At 41.8% G+C, this 18096-nt stretch overlaps 1 protein-coding gene across 1 annotated transcript in view; it reads right to left on the bottom strand.

Moving 5' to 3' along the window:
- Window positions 1-1069: 1069 nt before the first annotated feature.
- Window positions 1070-18096, bottom strand: part of MTO1 (mitochondrial tRNA translation optimization 1) — a 33843-nt gene continuing 16816 nt past the window's right edge. The window contains exons 8-12 of the mRNA XM_066253654.1: window positions 12920-13124; window positions 12671-12842; window positions 8134-8252; window positions 4206-4366; window positions 1070-2023 (exon numbers count right to left, since the gene is read on the bottom strand). Coding sequence (XP_066109751.1) covers window positions 1862-2023; window positions 4206-4366; window positions 8134-8252; window positions 12671-12842; window positions 12920-13124 — 819 coding nt within the window. The 3' untranslated portion in view covers window positions 1070-1861. The remainder of the gene's footprint in view (window positions 2024-4205; window positions 4367-8133; window positions 8253-12670; window positions 12843-12919; window positions 13125-18096) is intronic.

Genomic DNA, 18096 nt, shown 5'->3' with positions numbered 1-18096 from the left:
CAGTAGATTCGAGCACCGACTCAAGGCAAGGGTAGTTGGTTAGGGGTTTTGCTGAGTGGATCAGGGTTGATGCACATGTGGGAGTCTGCCTCACTATCTCCCCTCCTCTCACCTTAAAAAAAGAAAAAAGTTACAATTTTTTGAAATTACTAAATCAAGTATGAAGAAGAACTCATCACTGCTGGATGACCCATCGTTACAAGTACTTTTTACTTATTACTGCTCTTGGTCGCTTTTTGAAAAGACTAAAATTAGATGAAGCAAATCCATAAAAACTGAGCTATATCCAGGTGGCCATATTATCAATTACAGCAAAATACTTGGCTGCCTCAACCCATAATCAGGCTTAACACCTCTCCGTAAAGCCACTTTAGGGTTCTTAGAACGGTCTCAGTATCTGCTTTGGCCTGAAGAGGACATGGGGGTGTCTCTAGGCCGATGACAGGTCTGGGTTGGCATATCTAGGGGCGGGCAGGGCCCTCTGACCCACTTGGCTTTATTTATCTTCTAGTCTCTCCAAAAAGGTTGTGTCCAAGGAGCCAGTCAATGGGTCATCCGCCCTAATCATGTGACTACATATCATGGAAGTACTGGAGAGGAAGAGGAATGGCAACATCATTCTGACTTTTCTGCCAATTCTGACCTAAAACAGGGAAACACCAGTCATCATTAATATGGATTTGTCTTCAATGTTAAGAAATTGTGGCCACATTTTCATTAAAAAAAATTGTATGATATAAAATGACTATATTTACTTTACTTTCCCTTCCTTTACATTAGTCTGCATTAACAAGGTTACCAAGTTCTCCACATTGTGAATGATAGAAAACTATGCTGATTTCTAATTCTTCTGTTTTGTAGGAATTAATTCATGTTCAAAGACAATTACTACTGAGGATGTCCTGCAGAAATCTTAGAAGTCAACTTTCACCCTCCATACACTCCAATACTGGATATCAGCTGAATGATTCTGGATACTGCTGTACAGTTTCAGTGTTTTAGCCCTAAGATTTAAGGGCTCTGAAACTGCCTCTTAACCTAGAATAACCAAGAAGGCTTTCAAAACAAGTTGAAAGATAAGAATTTTATTTTATTTTTCTTTTTTTCAGTATTTTTCTGAAGTTGGAAATGGGGAGGCAGTCAGACAGACTCCCACATGCGCCCAACCGGGATCCACCCGGCACGCCCACCAGAAGGAGATGCTCTGCCCACCAGGGGGCGATGCTCTGCCCATCTGGGGCATCGCTTTGTTGCAACCAGAGCCATTCTAGCGCCTGAGGCAGAGGCCATAGAGCCATCCTCAGCGCCCGGGCCAACCTTGCTCCAATGGAGCCTTGGCTGCGGGAGGGGAAGAGAGAGACAGAGAAGAAGGAGAGAGGGAGAGGTGGAGAAGCAGATGGGCACTTCTCCTGTGTGCCCTGGCCAGGAATCGAACCTGGAACTCCTGCACGCCAGGCTGACACTTTACCACTGAGCCAACCGGCCAGGGCTGAAAGATAAGAATTTTAATGTGGTACATTTAATGGAAAAAGTCCTCTCTGAGTAGGCAAATCTGAAGCAAAGACTTTTTTCTAAGCTTTAGTTTCAGGTCCACTATATCTCTCTTGAATGAACTTTGCACAAAGTTGTATCAACAGGCTCATTATATTAGAGCACCTGAGAGAAAGAGTATAAATTAACAGATTATAACTATTTTTTTTCAGATATACAAAAAAGCACAATGATAATCTCTGTCTTCTTCACATATTAATGACAAAGCCTTAATAACTAATAAGGTTATTTTAACAGGTGCTTAATAAAAACACTTCTTGTCTTCTATCTACACTTTTATGTTGTTTAAAAGTCTTCTACAAATAAAAAGCTATAACTGTCTCTCTTTAAGCTGGTCTGTATTACACGAGCTTTGATCAGTTCTGGGCAGCTCATTCACAGCTGCGTGTCTGTGCTGAGTGTTCTTCACAAATCTGAGCAGATTGACGATGGCAGCAGGTGTCACTCCAGGTATGCGACTAGCAGCCCCAATCTATGAATCAAAACCACAAAAAAAACATAAATGCCAGCATTATTCAAATAATGTTTGTTAAAGAACAATTTGTATATTATAGTTTATAAAATATTTTCAAAAGTATTATCTTAATGCTTTTCTAATTAACTATAAAGTAGATAAAGGACATGTGATTATTAATATCTTCATTTTTTTCTTGACCTGCGAAATATGAGGCTTACAGAAACTTAAGTGACTTGTTCTGCCCTGGCAGGGTAGGCCAGTTGGTTAGAGTGTCGTCCTGATATGCCAAGGTTGCGGGTACTATCCCTGATCAGGGCGCATATAGCAATCAACCGATGAATGCACAAGTGGAACAACAAATTGATGTTTCTTTTTCTCTCTCTCCCCTCCTTCCTCTCTCTTTAAAATCAATAAAAAAAAAAAAGTATTAAAAAAATTATTTATCCAAGATCACATAACTAACAGATGTTAGGGTGCCTACTTTTTCTTTTCATTAAACTAATGCAGCATCCCTAGAAGTGTTGGGCAGCACCCTATAATTAATATTTCTGTATTGTATTTTTTACAGTGAAATATATGAATATTAACTCTAAGTGGTGTAAGGACTAAATAGCTTCATGCCAGTTCAGGTACATTTAACCACCAAATGAGTCTACAGCAAACACTGGACCTTTTTGCATCTGAGAACTGTGGATAAAAGGTTGAGAATTTGATGACCAGTGCTGTCCAACTGAACTTTCTGTGATACCAGAAATTTTCTGTCACGTCTGCACTGCAACAACGCACTGTCCAACATGTTAGCCACTAGCCGTATGTGACTATGAGCACCTTAAAGGTGGTTAATATGACCGAAGGATTTAATTTTAAATTTTATTTAATTTTAATTAATGCAAATCGTCTACTTGGCTAGTGGCCATATTTTGGGCAGTGCAGTTTATAACTATGCATAAAAACACAACCCAAAACGAATAGTATGCATAGTGTTATAAAGTTTAAGGCTTGTTTGCCTATTTTCCATGATGACCACTGCTAAGAACACCAAGTTATATTGAGGAAATCACTCCTCCACTTAAATAATAAAAATTAAAATTATTTAAAAATTTGTACAGAACAGATTTTTGTTAAATATTTCTTTATTTTATGAACCACGGCCACTAAAAAAAGAAAACAAAACAAACAAAAACCCTACTACTCATTAAATGATGAGACACCACCAACTTTAAAGGTACCACCCAGTTTCAGAGATGTGAAAATGTACATGTTAGAATCAATCAATACAGCCAATCAGTCTTTAACTATTTAGTAGAAGTTCAATACTATACAATATAAAGTTTTATAGAGTCATTTACAATTGTATGCGAGTGTGTGCACATTACAGGTGCACACACACAATGTGCATGCACACACACACACTCAGGCTAAAGCATGGGGCAGGGGACCTCTTCAGCTCCCCTCTTTCTCCCAGTAGCTCCCAAGGTCACACTATGGAGCCCTTAGAGAGGGATCTGAGTAGTAATTTGAAAACCACTGGCCCTGGCCGGTTGGCTCAGCGGTAGAGCGTCGGCCTAGCGTGCGGAGGACCCGGGTTCGATTCCCGGCCAGGGCACATAGGAGAAGCGCCCGTTTGCTTCTCCACCCCTCCGCCGCGCTTTCCTCTCTGTCTCTCTCTTCCCCTCCCGCAGCCAAGGCTCCATTGGAGCAAAGATGGCCCGGGCGCTGGGCATGGCTCTGTGGCCTCTGCCTCAGGCGCTAGAGTGGCTCTGGTCGCAATATGGCGACGCCCAGGATGGACAGAGCATCGCCCCCTGGGGGGCAGAGCACCGCCCCTGGTGGGCGTGCCGGGTGGATCCCGGTCGGGCGCATGCGGGAGTCTGTCTGACTGTCTCTCCCTGTTTCCAGCTTCAGAAAAATGAAAAAAATAAATAAATAAATAAATAAATAAAAAAAAAAAAAAAGAAAACCACTGAATTATAACCAACCCAATTCTTGACTTTTGTTTATTTATTTAGATTAAGTTTTTCCATCTCATAAAAATATATTGATGCCTGTCATAGAAAGAGATATTAAAAATAACAGGTTCAGTTCTTTATGATAAAATAAAATATTAGTTATGTGGCCATGATTATTCCAGGTTTAAAAAATTAAACCACTGGCTCTTAATTTATACGCTCTTCCTATCCACTGCCTGCTTTCTTACCGTCTGTGGGCGACTGAAATGTAGCTTCTCTCGAACTTCAGAGGACAAAGACACATCCCTGAGAGTCAAATAATCCAGGTCTTTCGGCAGCTGGAGAGCTTCATCTCGCTGAATGTTCTTTATTTCTTCTTGTTGATGGAATAATGCTGATTCATAAGTGGCTGGTGAACAAAATTATGATACTCAGGTTATATTTAACAACTTACATTTGTATAGCTTTTTACAGTTTACAAAGAGCTTTTTCTACATTATCTCACTCAACACTTATCTCAACACCATGGGCTAGGTAGGGTGCCTGTTCCCTTACCCAGATGAGGAAACTGAGGCTAAAATAAAAACAGGGAGTATCTTAAAATTAACTACAACGTTCTGTCTGGTAGTTTACTACATGTCCTTTTCATTTGAAAATTTTGGAAAATTAAAAGGAAATTGTGTTCCTTCTCAGTGTAATTTTTTTTTCTTTTTTTTTAAATGAGAGACAGATTCCCACATGTGCTCTGATGGGAATCCACCAGGAAACCCCTGTCTGGGGCTGATGCTCGAATCAACTGGGCTATCCTCAGCGCCTGAGGCCAACACTCGGACCAACCAAGCTGTCCTGAGCAACTGAGTCTGATGCTCGAACCAATTGAGCCACTGATAGAGAGGGAGAGAGAGAAGAGGGTGATGGAGGGGGAGAGAAGAAGAAGATGGTCACTTCTCATGTGTACCCTGCCTGGGGATCGAACATGGGACGTCTGTACGCCAAGGTGATGCTCTATTCACTGAGCCAACCTGCCAGAGTCTCAGTGAAAATTTTGGTGGAGCATCCCTCAGTAGGCTGTGGGTTTGAAATCTAAGTCCTAATAATCAGATATTTCTTCAAGAAAATGGTCTTCTGAAGTATGGACATATAAAGCTACAATTTTAAAGTTTAAAGCTCATCAGTGATAACACATAATTTATTTCAGGCTTTATTCAGAAGTAAGGTTAAGAAAGAAAATTCAGCCATTATTTATTATTAAAGCCTTCTGTTCTTAGAAAAATAAGTTCAAAACCTGTTTTAAAACCTAAATTGAGGTGGTCTTCCGTCCTGTTTAAGAAAACCAGTCTTCCCTAAAGGTTCTGGTGGCACCTGCTTCCATCACTTGCCTGGCAGCCAGAAAATCTCAGCTCTGAGCCTGGCTCTACCAATAAATTACCCTCTGACCATGGGCATGTCATTATCCTTCTGGGCCTCGGGTTCTTTAACCAGAAAATTTAACGGCTGACCTAGATTACTTCTAACGGTCTTTATGGCAACAAAGAGAGTTGTGAAGTATACAGGCCTTACAGCCAGACAAGCTAGGTTCAATTCCCAGCTCTACCGCTTACCAGTTGTGTGTTCTCAGGCCAGTTACCATTTATCTGTAAAATTAAGATATTAATGCTAATGCCTGTCCTTCACAGGACAGTTATAGTATCAAATGAAACAATGCATGCAAAGGGCTTAATGCAACACTGTAATACAACAATCTAGTACAAAGAATTGTAATATAAATTTATGACTCATGAACAGAATCAGCAGGGAATCATGAAATATAACTAAGATAACATAGGGGTTAAAAGTATATTTATTTAATCTTTCAAATACGTGTATAGCAAAACATTAGATAATACAAAGACTGTGAAACTGATTGCCATCCAGGACATATTACTGTCTAGTGGAGGATGGGTGAAGTAATTTGAAAACCACTGATAAGGGTTATGTTTTAACCTAGTGAGGTTTCTTTTAAGCCCTGGATATAAATTAAGAGTCTTTATCAACAAACAAGTTAATTATCCTGGGTTATCCTAACCTGAACCTGATTATTTACTGGACAAATTAAATTCCAAACAAAGTTAAACTATACAATGTAATCACCTATATCCAGGTGCTAAAAGCCTAAACGTTCAATAAGTTATTATTTAACAGAGAAATCATGATATTGAAATAAAAGGTAAACATTATGTCTTACACATTAGTTTACTACTAGTATGTGGTCATTTGAAAGTGATTATAAGTCTAGGTGGGTTTCCTTTTGTTGCTACACTTTGTGTGTGTGTGTGTGTGTGTGTGTGTGTCAGAGACAGAGCGAGGTACAGATAGGGACAGACAGACAGGAGATAAGAAGCATCAAATCTTCGCTGAGGCACTTTAGTTGTTCATTGATTGCTTTCTCTTATGTGCCTTAACCAGGCGGCTACAGCAGAGCGAGTGACCCCTTGCTTGTGACCTTGGGCTTCAAGCCAGTGACATTTGGGCTCAAGCCAGCGACCATGAGGTCATGTCCATGATACTATGCTTAAGCCAGCAACCCTGTGCTCAAACTGGTGAAATTGGAGTTTTGAACCTGCGTCCTCTGCGCCCAGTCCGACCCTCTATCCACTGCACCACCGCCTGGTCAGGCTGTTGCTAGACTCATCAACTTGCATGGAAAGATGGCAGGCGGCACTCGGGTCATCCTAAAATTGCAGCCAACGCATTGCAAGGTGACAGCTCTGGTGCTGACAGAAAATGCCACTGCTAGAAGGAATATAGCATTCTTACACCTTCACTGGGCCCCAAGGAGCTTAAAGTCCCTTTCTGTTTGAAGAGTACATCATCATCCAACTTTTCTCTTTTCTCTCCATCTCATTTTGTTTCCTGCCTTTTCTCCACATAACTTTCCACCACAGGAAAATACACCTTATCAAAATACAGAAGCTGATCTTATTTTCATTTTCAATTTAATATTTGAACTTTTTTCATAATGAAACACTTTAAAGAATAATTCAGTGCAACTACAAAGTCACCTGTGGCTCTGATGGTCAATGCAGGGACCCACAGGGAGAGGGTTCCGTGTGCTATGATGTGCAGGGCAGACACTGAGCTTCTCTGCCTGATACACATAAGTATCTGCTAATGGTGGAGTATTCCATATACTGTCAAAGCTAAACATGGTATTATTTTTCTCATTATAGTGGTCCCATGTCAATCGTGGGGGTTAGGTTCCGGAACACCCTGCAACAGGCGAAAATCCTCTAAGTAGCGACCTTATATTTATTTTTTTGTTCATATATATTTTAAGGCTTTATATACCCACCCAACACTATTATAAACCTTTCCCACACTGTTATTAACCTTTCCCACACTTATTTTGCTTATTTTACTGCAAAAATAATTAAAATAATAAATATATAAAAATCCCTATATACTGCAAAATCCCACGGTATGGCGAAAAACCACAACACAAAATAAGATATATACAATTTAAAAGTCCCCGATGCAGTGAGACGGCAAAAAGTGAACCACGATACAGCGATGGATGACTGTATTAGAACATCATATGGGGAAAATGCAAAAAGATCAAGGAAAAAAAATAGTTCTTTTTTTTAAACAAAAGCTTTATAGTAGCAGATCCTCAAACTGCCTAAGACTATGCTGATCATATGATAAAAATGTCTCCTCTTACAAAAGAGCTATATCTTTTTTACAAGAGGGTGCAGGACAGAGAGGAAGAGAGAGAGACAAGAGGCATCAGTACTTTATGCAGCATCTTAGTTGTCCATTGCCTTCTCATATGTGCCTTGAGAGAGTGGCTCCAGCCGAGCCAGTAATCCATTGCTCAAGCCCGCGACCTAGAGCTCAAGCCAGTGATCTTGGGCTTCCAGCCAGCGACCATGGGGTCATGTCTACGATCCCATGCTCAAGCCTGCGACCCTGTGCTTCAGCTGGTGAGCCTCTGCTCAAGCAGATGAGCCTGTGCTCAAGATGGCGACCTCAGGGTTTTGAACCTGGGAGCTCTGCAGTCCAGGCCGATGCTCTATCCACTGAGCCACGGCACGGTCAGGCAAACTAGAGCTCTAAATGGAACTGCTGTCCATTCATAGTTTGTACAAACGGAAAAGAGAGTATATAGGCATCTTAAGTAACAAATATATTTTCTACCTTCTATTTTCAGTCTTTCAGCTAGCTCTCGGCATTTAGTGTATTCCTTCAAGGGTTCTGGAACAGCCTTGGCCAGTAATTCCATGTCAACTTCTTCATACTTGAGAACATCTAGGGCACTGCAGTCACACAAGCATTTCATTAACATAGGAGTCCATACAATACAAGACAGATCAAGAACAGGATTCCTTAGAAATAATAATGTCAGAATAAATAATATCAAAAGATACCTATTTTTTCCAAGTATAGTGAACAAATGCAGCAGCCTCTGCAACATAGCAGAACCTCAGTGACACCTGTGTGATTCTTGCCAACTCCCTTCCTGTATCCTGAGAAATGAGTTGTTGGTAAAGGTTTATTGCTGTAATCCATTTGTCCTCCTTTCTTGTAAGGATGGAATCTCCTCTGATAACAAGGGCTTGATTGAGCTTCCTAAGAATTTACACCTAAGCCACAGCCAGTTAAGCGCATGTTCTGTGAATGAGTCTCCTTGCTCGCTCAGACCAGGTGAAGGTCTCTGGTTTGCTCCAAGACTGCAAAGTATTCTGCAGTTTCCCTCTTACTTTGTTTGGTTGTCTCGAGGCCTCAGTGATCTGCAGTCTCCTTACATTTTTTTATTTACTAACTTTCATCTTTCCCTCTTTTTTAATAGATTGCTTTTTTGATCGATTCTGTCCACCCAAAACCAATTAAACCACTTAAACCAATTATTATCAAGTCAACAGAAAGTCCGATCTGCCCATCCAGGGTCCCAAGTCCTCCCAGGGCTCACACTGACCTTCTTTATAGCTCATTGTATTATCACAGTTGTGCATTATCACAACCTGTGCAGATGTCTGACTCATCTATCTCTTAGAAGGCCTGCTCTAAGAAGATCTAGAAATTCTCTCTCCACAAGGAACTAGATAATTCATTACAGAGGCCTCACCAGATAAGCTACATTGAAACCACAGAACCCTAACCTCCAAAAGGGTGATGGTTGTCGATGTCAGAAATTATAGAACATAGTGGAACACACCTCCTAATGACTAACCAAAAAGTCACCTTGGAACTAGCAGAATGGGACCTTGAAGAAAAGTCCTTAACTATCTAATTTATAAAACAATCTTAAATCACTTGTTTACGAGGCTTGGAGTTGCTCTCGGTTCCAGACTTCAAGACGTTCTTTGAATCAAGCCTAAGCCGCAGGGTTCAGGAGTCTGGCACAGAAAGGACAAGTCTCACTTGGGGAGAAGACAAGAGAACTTCAGCTACCTAACACATCAGTGGGTCTCCTATAACCCCGACAGGAAACGAGTGTGCACAGGCATGAACCTATCCCTCTGGGTAAGATGCCTGTTCAAGTCGTCAGTGCTTAGCACAGAGCCTGCCATGTCTGCAGTGAAAGCGGTCAGTGTATCTCGACCAACCCTCTACCTTTTTAGCTGTATATATCTAGGCATTGATAAAGTGAGTTCGTTTAGGACACTGAATGTCAATTAAAACCAAAATATAAAATTGTTTTTAAAAAAGAAAAACAACCCCAATAGAGTCAATTAAAAAAATAAAGAAAAAAAAAAGAAATGAAAACGTAAGTTTATTTCAAGAGGCCAAATGCTAAACTGTAAATATTCTACTGAAATCAAATACAGGGACTGGGACTGTGCTTCCTCCTGAAGGGAAAGACTTGAATTAAAAAGAAAAATATTTGGCCAAATTACTTTTCTTTCTTCTTTTCCAAGTGAGAGGAGGGGAGATAGAGTGACAGACTTCTGCATGCGCCCTGACTGGGATCTACCTGGCACCCCCAGTCTGGGGCTGATGCTCTATCTAGGGCCATGCTTACAACTGAGCTATTTTTAGCACCTTAGGCAGAGGCTCCATGGAGCCATCCTCAATATCCAGGGCCAATGTTCTGAATCAATTGAGCCATGGCACTGGGAGAGTAAGAGAGAGAGAAGGAGGAAGGGAAGGGGTGGAGAGCAGATGGCCAATTCTGTGTGCTCTGACTGGGAATCGAACCTGAGATGTCCACACATGGGGCTGATGTTCCATCACTGAGCCAACCGGAAAGAATCCCCCCCCCCTTTTTAATCACCTTAACAGAATAGCTACTCATGACATTTGCTAAAAATATAAAACTGAAATCCTTCTTTTACATATTTTTATTATCAGTTAGCATTTTATTTACTTATTGACTTTTATTAATTTTTTAGAAAGAAGAGAGAGAAAAAGGTGGCAGGGAGGAGCAGAAAGCATCAACTTATAGTTGCTTCACATATGTGCCTTGACCAGGCAAGCCTAGGGTTTCAAATGGGCAACCTCAGCGTTCCAGGTCAATGCTTTATCCACTGTGCCACCACAGGTGAGGCTCAGCAATTAGCATTTTAAACTGAGTTGAAAGCAATCACTTCCCCTGCTTTAATTAGTCACATTAAAGCAAATTCTAATTATACAAATTTGAAACAGTGCAATATTTAAACAAAACCAAGCATAATGTTGCCCTGGTGGGGTAGTTCAGTTGGTTAGAGCTTCATCTTTTTTTATTTTTTATTTTTTATTTTTTTATTTTATTCATTTTAGAGAGGAGAGGGAGAGACAGAGAGAGAGAGAGAGAAAGAGAGAGGAGAGACAGAGAGAGAGAAGGGGGGGAGGAGCTGGAAGCATCAACTCCCATATGTGCCTTGACCAGGCAAGCCCAGGGTTTTGAACCGGCAACCTCAGCATTTCCAGGTTGACGCTTTATCCATTGCGCCACCACAGGTCAGGCTAGAGCTTCATCTTGATACATCAATATAGTGGGTTTAATCCCTGGTCAGGGAACATACAAGAATCAGCCAGTGAATGCACAAATAACTGGAACAACAGCCCTGGTTGTTTGGCTCAGTGGTAAAATGTTGGTTCATCGTGCAGATGTCCTAGGTTTGTTTTTTTATAAGGGCACATAGGAGAAGCAACCATCTGCTTCTCCACCCCTCCCATTTCCCTTTCCTCTATCTCTCTCTGCTCCTCCCTCAGCCATAGCTTGGTTGGAGCAAATTAGCCCCAGATGCTGAGGATGGCTCTATGACCTTGACTCAGGCTCTTAAATAGCTTGGTTGCCGAGCAACAGAGCAACAGCCCAGATGGGCAGGCAATGGCCTGGAAGGGAGCTTGCTGGGTGAATGCCTTTAGGGCACATGCAGGAGACTGCCTCCCTGCTTCTCACTTAAGAAAAATTAAAAAAAATTAAAAAGTCAGCCAGTGAATGCATAAATAAATGGAACAACAAATCTCTTCTTTCTCTTTAAAATCAGTAAAACTTAAAAAAAAAAGTTATAAAATATCTGTAAAAGCCTGAAATAATGTGAACTCTCCTAAATTTAAACAAACAAATAAACAGCTTGAAAATTAAGTGAATTATAAATATAAACATGTTTATACTACTACCACCTCTTGGTGCAACTTAGCTGGTAAACGAAGATATCATCACCCTTATTTGTGATACAGGTTCTCATTCCTGTGAATGAGATCCTCTGATTTGGGTGACTACGATGCAGCTTATTTATTTATTTATTTATTTATTACAGAGACAGAGAGTGAGTCAGAGAGAGGGATAGACAGGGACAGACAGACAGAAACGGAGAGAGATGAGAAACATCAATCATTAGTTTTTCATTGCGTGTTGCAACACCTTAGTTGTTCACTGACTGCCTTCTCATATGTGCCTTGACTGCGGGCCTTCAGCAGATCGAGTAACCCCTTGCTGGAGCCAGCGACCTTGGGTTCAAGCTGGTGGGCTTTTCATCAAACCAGATGAACTCGCACTCAAGCTGGCGACCTCGGGGTCCCAAACCCGGGTCCTCTGCATCCCAGTCTGACGCTCTATCCACTGCGCCACCACCTGGTCAGGCCGATGCAGCTTCTTTGATAATCACTGCTACTACAACTGAAAACCTGCTTAACATCCTCCAACACAGAGGACAGTGCTTTGTGAAATTCCCATGAAAAGGAGAACTTGGGAACAGAAGTACTAAACAATATAGCACCATGATGAGATGAAAGCCAAACAAGGACATGTTATGCCTGGCTGTTAATGAAAGAGACAGCATTTGGACAGGTTAGAGACAATAGATACATATGAGAATGATAAAACAAAAATAGCACCCCTCAAGAAACAAGGGACTCAGCAAGTAAGTCCAAAGAATTTATAACACTCTGCTTAATCAAAGAAGTTTCCTTTATATACTTTACAGGTAAGATGAGACCACCGCAACTGTTCCACACTTCTAAAAGCAACCGGATAACTGTATTTCTTAATTTGTATCCTCTATATCTTAGCAAAGCCACAAAAACTCAATGGGAGCCATAAAAAAATTATATAAAATAAGTAATCATGTAGAATCATACATATTTTTCAATACTGAATAAAGAGGTAAGTTACATTTAAAGGATTTTGAAAAGCAGTCAAAAGTAAGCATCATTTAAAATGAGAAGGCAGAGAATCTATAAGTAACATCTCTCTGAGATGATCTCGTTTTCCTGTAAAAAGTGAGAGGTTTATATTAAAAATGCTTACCTGAGAGGCTCACTTCTACTAATACTTATAGAAGCCTCTGGGATTAACTTTTTCCATTTGGAACTTGAAAACTCAATGGATTTTAGCATAGAAATGCCTTCTTCTAAAGAAGACTTCATCCAAGAAGCTCTTTCATGCCTTTGTTGGGAAACACAGCCAGCTTCCTTATACCCTAGAAGAGGGCAGGAGAGAATATCATGAGAGGTCTGATAAGAACAAACCTGGTCGGTAGACTCTGTGAAAAGTTACCTCGGAATGTGAGGCGGCTGTCAGCATTATCAGGGCGCAGTGACAAACGGAACTCCGCTCGGCTCGTAAACATTCGGTATGGTTCATTGGTGCCCAGTGTGGTGAGGTCATCAATCAAGACTCCTATGTAGCCTTCTGTTCGGCTGACGATGAAAGGAGGCTTGTGTCTGACCCGAAGACTTGCGTTGATTCCAGCTATCACACCCTACAAGAGGACTGAAATGTTTAAAAGGCCATCATGAAGTGAACAAAGAGCTCTGCTATTCAGAGCACTACCAGAAAAATCACATGGGGTAGGAAGAAAGGAGGCACTACCTAGAAAGAATAGAATAGAGATATGCTATAACTCATTGTTTTCCAAATACAGTAAATTCTTGAAAGGCCTAAATAGAATCTATTCTTAAAAATCCACCTGGAGTAGAAAAGATGGCGATGGAGTAGGCAGAGGTACCAACTTCCACCTCCCAGAACCAAAGTGGATTACAAACTAATTTTAAGAACTATCACCTGGAAAAAACAACTTTGGACTCTTCAACCAAGGAACACTGAAGAAGCCACACTGAGACTGGTAGGAAAAGCGGAAACGCGGAGAGGGCTGCCCAGCTCCCGGGAGCAAACAGCAGCTGGGAGAGACTCCCGTGGCGGGAAGTGAGTTTAGCAGAGAGGGGAGGGTCCTGAATCCCAGGAACAAAGCCCCAGCCTGCAGCCCCAGAGCCTAGAAGAGGTGTATAGACAGTATTTAGCTGGAAACAAGACAGGCGACTGTTTGTGAGAAAGAGACTGATTTCTCTCAGACCCAGGATTCTTCTTAAAGGGACCACGCAGAAAACCTCTCTCACAACCATATACCCGGGGCTCCAGGGGACGGGGGAGAGGAGAGGACCAGAGTAGCAGGAAGAGAGTGTAATCTAGGAGGCACAGGGAGAAAAATATTGGGAGACAGCTACCCTAACCCCTGGGTCGAGTCACTCCCCAAATCTGAAGTGAATATTTCCCCTGGAAACAGCAATACCAGCAAAGGGAAGCAGGACTCCAGCCAAACAAGCTCTCCCACAGCACTCAGAGCAGAGTTGCTTAGAATGAGGGAGCTTTCGGGTCTACAGAAGAGAGTCTTAGGGTCTGAGCTGCAGCGCCCCCACCCACACGGCTGAGTGCTTGCCCAAGGGAGGGTGGTGGCAGGACACGAAAGCGCGGTTCTGTCGGCAGGGACAGAAGCCTGCTGGATGCCACTGAGGCCCAGGTGTGAGCTTGGTCTTGCCCAGCTGGGGAGGAGGGGGTGTGCAAAAGTGGTCAAGCACAGCTGCAGCCGCCTGCTATCCAGCCTGCGGGGGAAGGGCAGGAACCCCAGAAAAGGTGGAGACCTGCCCTTGAGCAAGGGCGCAGGAGCACAGCCCTGTCCCGCCCGCGGAACCCAGGCTTGTGGCCTGACTTGGAAGCCGACTCCTCCCACGGGGGTGGAGCCAAAAGGCCAGAACAGGTGGAGTCCCACTACTGAGCGTGGGCACGCAGTCCCACCCAGCCTCTGGAGCCAAGGCTTGCAGCCGTCCCACGAGCAGGCTCCTCCAGCAAGGGTGGGGCAAAAACCTGGAATCAGGCAGAGACCCGCAGCTGAGCAAAGGTGCTCGCCACTGCCCTCAGGGCCAAGCATAACGCCAACCACGGGGGCGGGGCAATGGCTAAGGCCACCGAGGCTTGTACACCCGAGCACGTGATCACAGCCACTCCCGTGAAGGAGAGGTGGAAACCACAGCAACAGCACCAGTGGGCAGGCACCATACCCAAACGCCCTAGGCAGCAACAGCAGAGGGGGTGGCGGGCCTGCAGACAGACCATACCTAGGGAACAGAGGCCACACCCAGTGGGCTCCAGTGGCCAAAATCTTCTTTTACACAGAGAAAATGAAAAGGCAGAGAAATGCCACACAAATGAATCAAGAGAAATTCCCAGAAAAGGACCTGAATGAGTCAGATATAACCAAATTACCAGATGCAGAGTTTAAAGTAACAATTGTTACGATGCTCAAAGATATTAGAACAACAATAAATAGTCACTACAAACACTTAAATAAAGATAGCAAATATAAAAAAGGACATTGAAATAATAAAAATGAATCAGTCAGAAATGACAAATACAATATCAGAAATGAAGAACACAATAGAAGAAATTAAAAGCAGGATGGATGAAGCTGAGAATCGAATCAGCGAGTTAGAGGACAAGATGACTAAAGGTACGGAAGCAGAGCAGAAAAAAGAAAAGAGACTCAAAACGTCTGAGGATATTCTAAGAGAGCTCTGTGACAACATGAAGAGAAATAACATCTGCATTATAGGGGTTCCTGAAGAAGAGAAAGAACAAGGGATAGAGACTTTGTTCAAGCATATCATAGCTGAAAACTTCCCTCAATTAAGGCAGGAAAACATCTCACAAGTTCAGGAAGCACAGAGAACTCCATTAAAGAGAAACGCAAAGAAATCTACACCAAGACACATCATAATTAAAATACCAAAGCTAAGTGATAAAGAGAAAGTATTAAAAGCTGCTATAGAAAAAAAGACTATCACCTACAAAGGAGCCCCTATAAGGATGACTTCTGACTTCTCAACAGAAACACTGGAGGCCAGAAGGAAATGGCAAGAAATATTCAAAGTAATGCAGAACAAGAACCTACAACCAAGACTATTTTATCCAACAAGGCTATCATTTAAAATTGAAGAAGAAATGAAAAGCTTCCCAGACAAAACAAAAAAAATCAAGGAATTCACTACAACCGAACCAAGGCTGCAATAAATGCTAAGAGGCCTGTTGTAAACAGATCAAAGGAGAAAAAGAATATAGCAAAAGAGGAATACAGCTTTAGAGAATAAAATGGCAATAAACAATTACATATCCATAATAACCTTAAATGTAAATGGATTAAATCATCCAATCAAAAAACATAGGGTAGCTGCGTGGATAAGAAAACAGGACCCATACATATGCTGTCTACAAGAGACACACCATAAAACAAAAGATGCACATAGACTGAAGATAAAAGGATGGAAAAAATATTTCACATAAATGGAAATGAAAAAAAAAGCTGGGGTAGCAATACTTATATCAGACAAAATGAACTTTAAGTCTTCTATTTATTTATTTATTTTTTCAGAGACAGAGCGAGAGTCAGAGGGATAGACAGGGACAGACAGACAGGAATGGAGACAGATGAGAAGCATCAATCATTAGTTTTTCGTTGCGTGTTGCGACTTCTTAGTTGTTCATTGATTGCTTTCTCATATGTGCCTTGACTGCGGGCCTTCAGCAGACTGAGTAACCCCTTGCTGGAGCCAGCGACACTGGGTCCAAGCTGGTGAGTTTTTGCTCAAGCCAGATGAGCCCATGCTCAAGCTGGCGACCTCGGGGTCTCGAACCTGGGTCTTTCAACATCCCAGTCCAATGCTCTATCCACTGCGCCACCGCCTGGTCAGGCGACAAAATGAACTTTAAAACAAAGACTATAGTAAGAGATAAAGAAGGTCACTACATAATGATAAAGGGAGCAATCCAACAGGAAGATATAACCGTTATAAATATCTATGCATCTAAGATAGGAGCACCTAAATATATAAAGCAGACTTTGATGGATTTAAAGCGCGAGATCAACAGCAATACTACAATAGTAGGGGATTTCAATACTCCACTAACATCACTAGATAGATCCTCAAGAAAGAAAATTAACAAAGAAATAGCAGACTTAAAGGACATAGTAGATCAACTCGATTTAATAGATATCTTCAGAACCTTTCACCCTAAAGCAGCAGAATATACATTCTTTTCAAGTGCTCATGGTACATTCTCTAGAATAGACCACATGTTAGGGCACAAAAGTGGTCTCAACAAATTTAAGAAGATTGAAATCATATCGAGCACTTTCTCTGATTACAATGGCATGAAACTAGAAATCAACCACAACAGAAAAACTGAAAAATACTCAAACACTTGGAAACTAAATAGCATGTTATTAATTAAAGAATGGGTAAACAATGAGATCAAAGAAGAAATTTAAAAATTCCTAGAAACGAACGATAATAAGCATACATCAACTCAAAATTTTTGGGTTTGATTCCCGGCCAGGGCACACAGGAGAAGCGCCCATTTGCTTCTCCACCCCTCCGCCGCGCTTTCCTCTCTGTCTCTCTCTTCCCCTCCCGCAGCCAAGGTTCCATTGGAGCGGAGATGGCCCGGGCGCTGGGGATGGCTCCTTGGCCACTGCCCCAGGTGCTGGAGTGGCTCTGGTCGCAACATGGCGACGCCCAGGATGGGCAGAGCATCGCCCCCTGGTGGGCAGAGCGTTGCCCCATGGTGGGCGTGCCGGGTGGATCCCGGTCGGGCGCATGCGGGAGTCTGTCTGACTGTCTCTCCCTGTTTCCAGCTTCAGAAAAATGAAAAAAAAAAAAAAAAAAATTTTGGGGACACAGCAAAAGCAGTCCTGAGAGGGAAGTTCATAGCATTACAGGTATACCTCAAGAAGTTAGAAAAAGCTCAAATAAACAACTTAACTCTGCATCTAAAAGAACTAGAAAAAGAACAGCAAGTAAAGCCCAGAGCTAGTAGAAGGAAGAAAATAATAAAGATCAGAGCAGAAATAAATGACATAGAGGCTAAAGAAACAATACAGAGGGTCAATGAAACCAGGAGCTGGTTCTTTGAAAAGGTAAACAAGATCAATGAACCTTTAACCAAACTCACCAAGAAAAAAAGAGACAGGACTCAAATAAATAAAATTAGAAACAAGAGTGGAGAAATAACAACTGCCACAACAGAAATACAAAATATTGTAAGAAAATACTATGAAGAACTGTATGCCAAAAAACTAGACAACCCAGATGAAATGGAAAAATTCCTTGAAATATATAATCTTCCAAAAATTAATCTGGAAGAATCAGAAAACCTAAACAGACCAATTACAACAAATGAGATTGAAACAGTTATCAAAAAACTCCCAACAAAGAAAAGTCCTGGGCCTAATGGCTTCACAAGTGAATTCAAAAAAGAACTAACTCCTATCCTTCTCAAGCTATTTCAAAAAATTCAAGAGGAAGGAAGACTTCTAAGCTCCTTTTATGAGGTGAGCATAATTCTGATTCAAAAACCAGGCAAAGACAACACAAAGAAAAAAATTATAGGCCAATATCCCTGAT

This window comes from Saccopteryx bilineata, chromosome 1 (genome assembly GCF_036850765.1).
Source record: "Saccopteryx bilineata isolate mSacBil1 chromosome 1, mSacBil1_pri_phased_curated, whole genome shotgun sequence".
Taxonomy (NCBI): domain Eukaryota; kingdom Metazoa; phylum Chordata; class Mammalia; order Chiroptera; family Emballonuridae; genus Saccopteryx; species Saccopteryx bilineata.
Note: the sequence above shows the minus strand (reverse complement) of the source record. Positions and strands in the feature narration are given on the sequence as shown.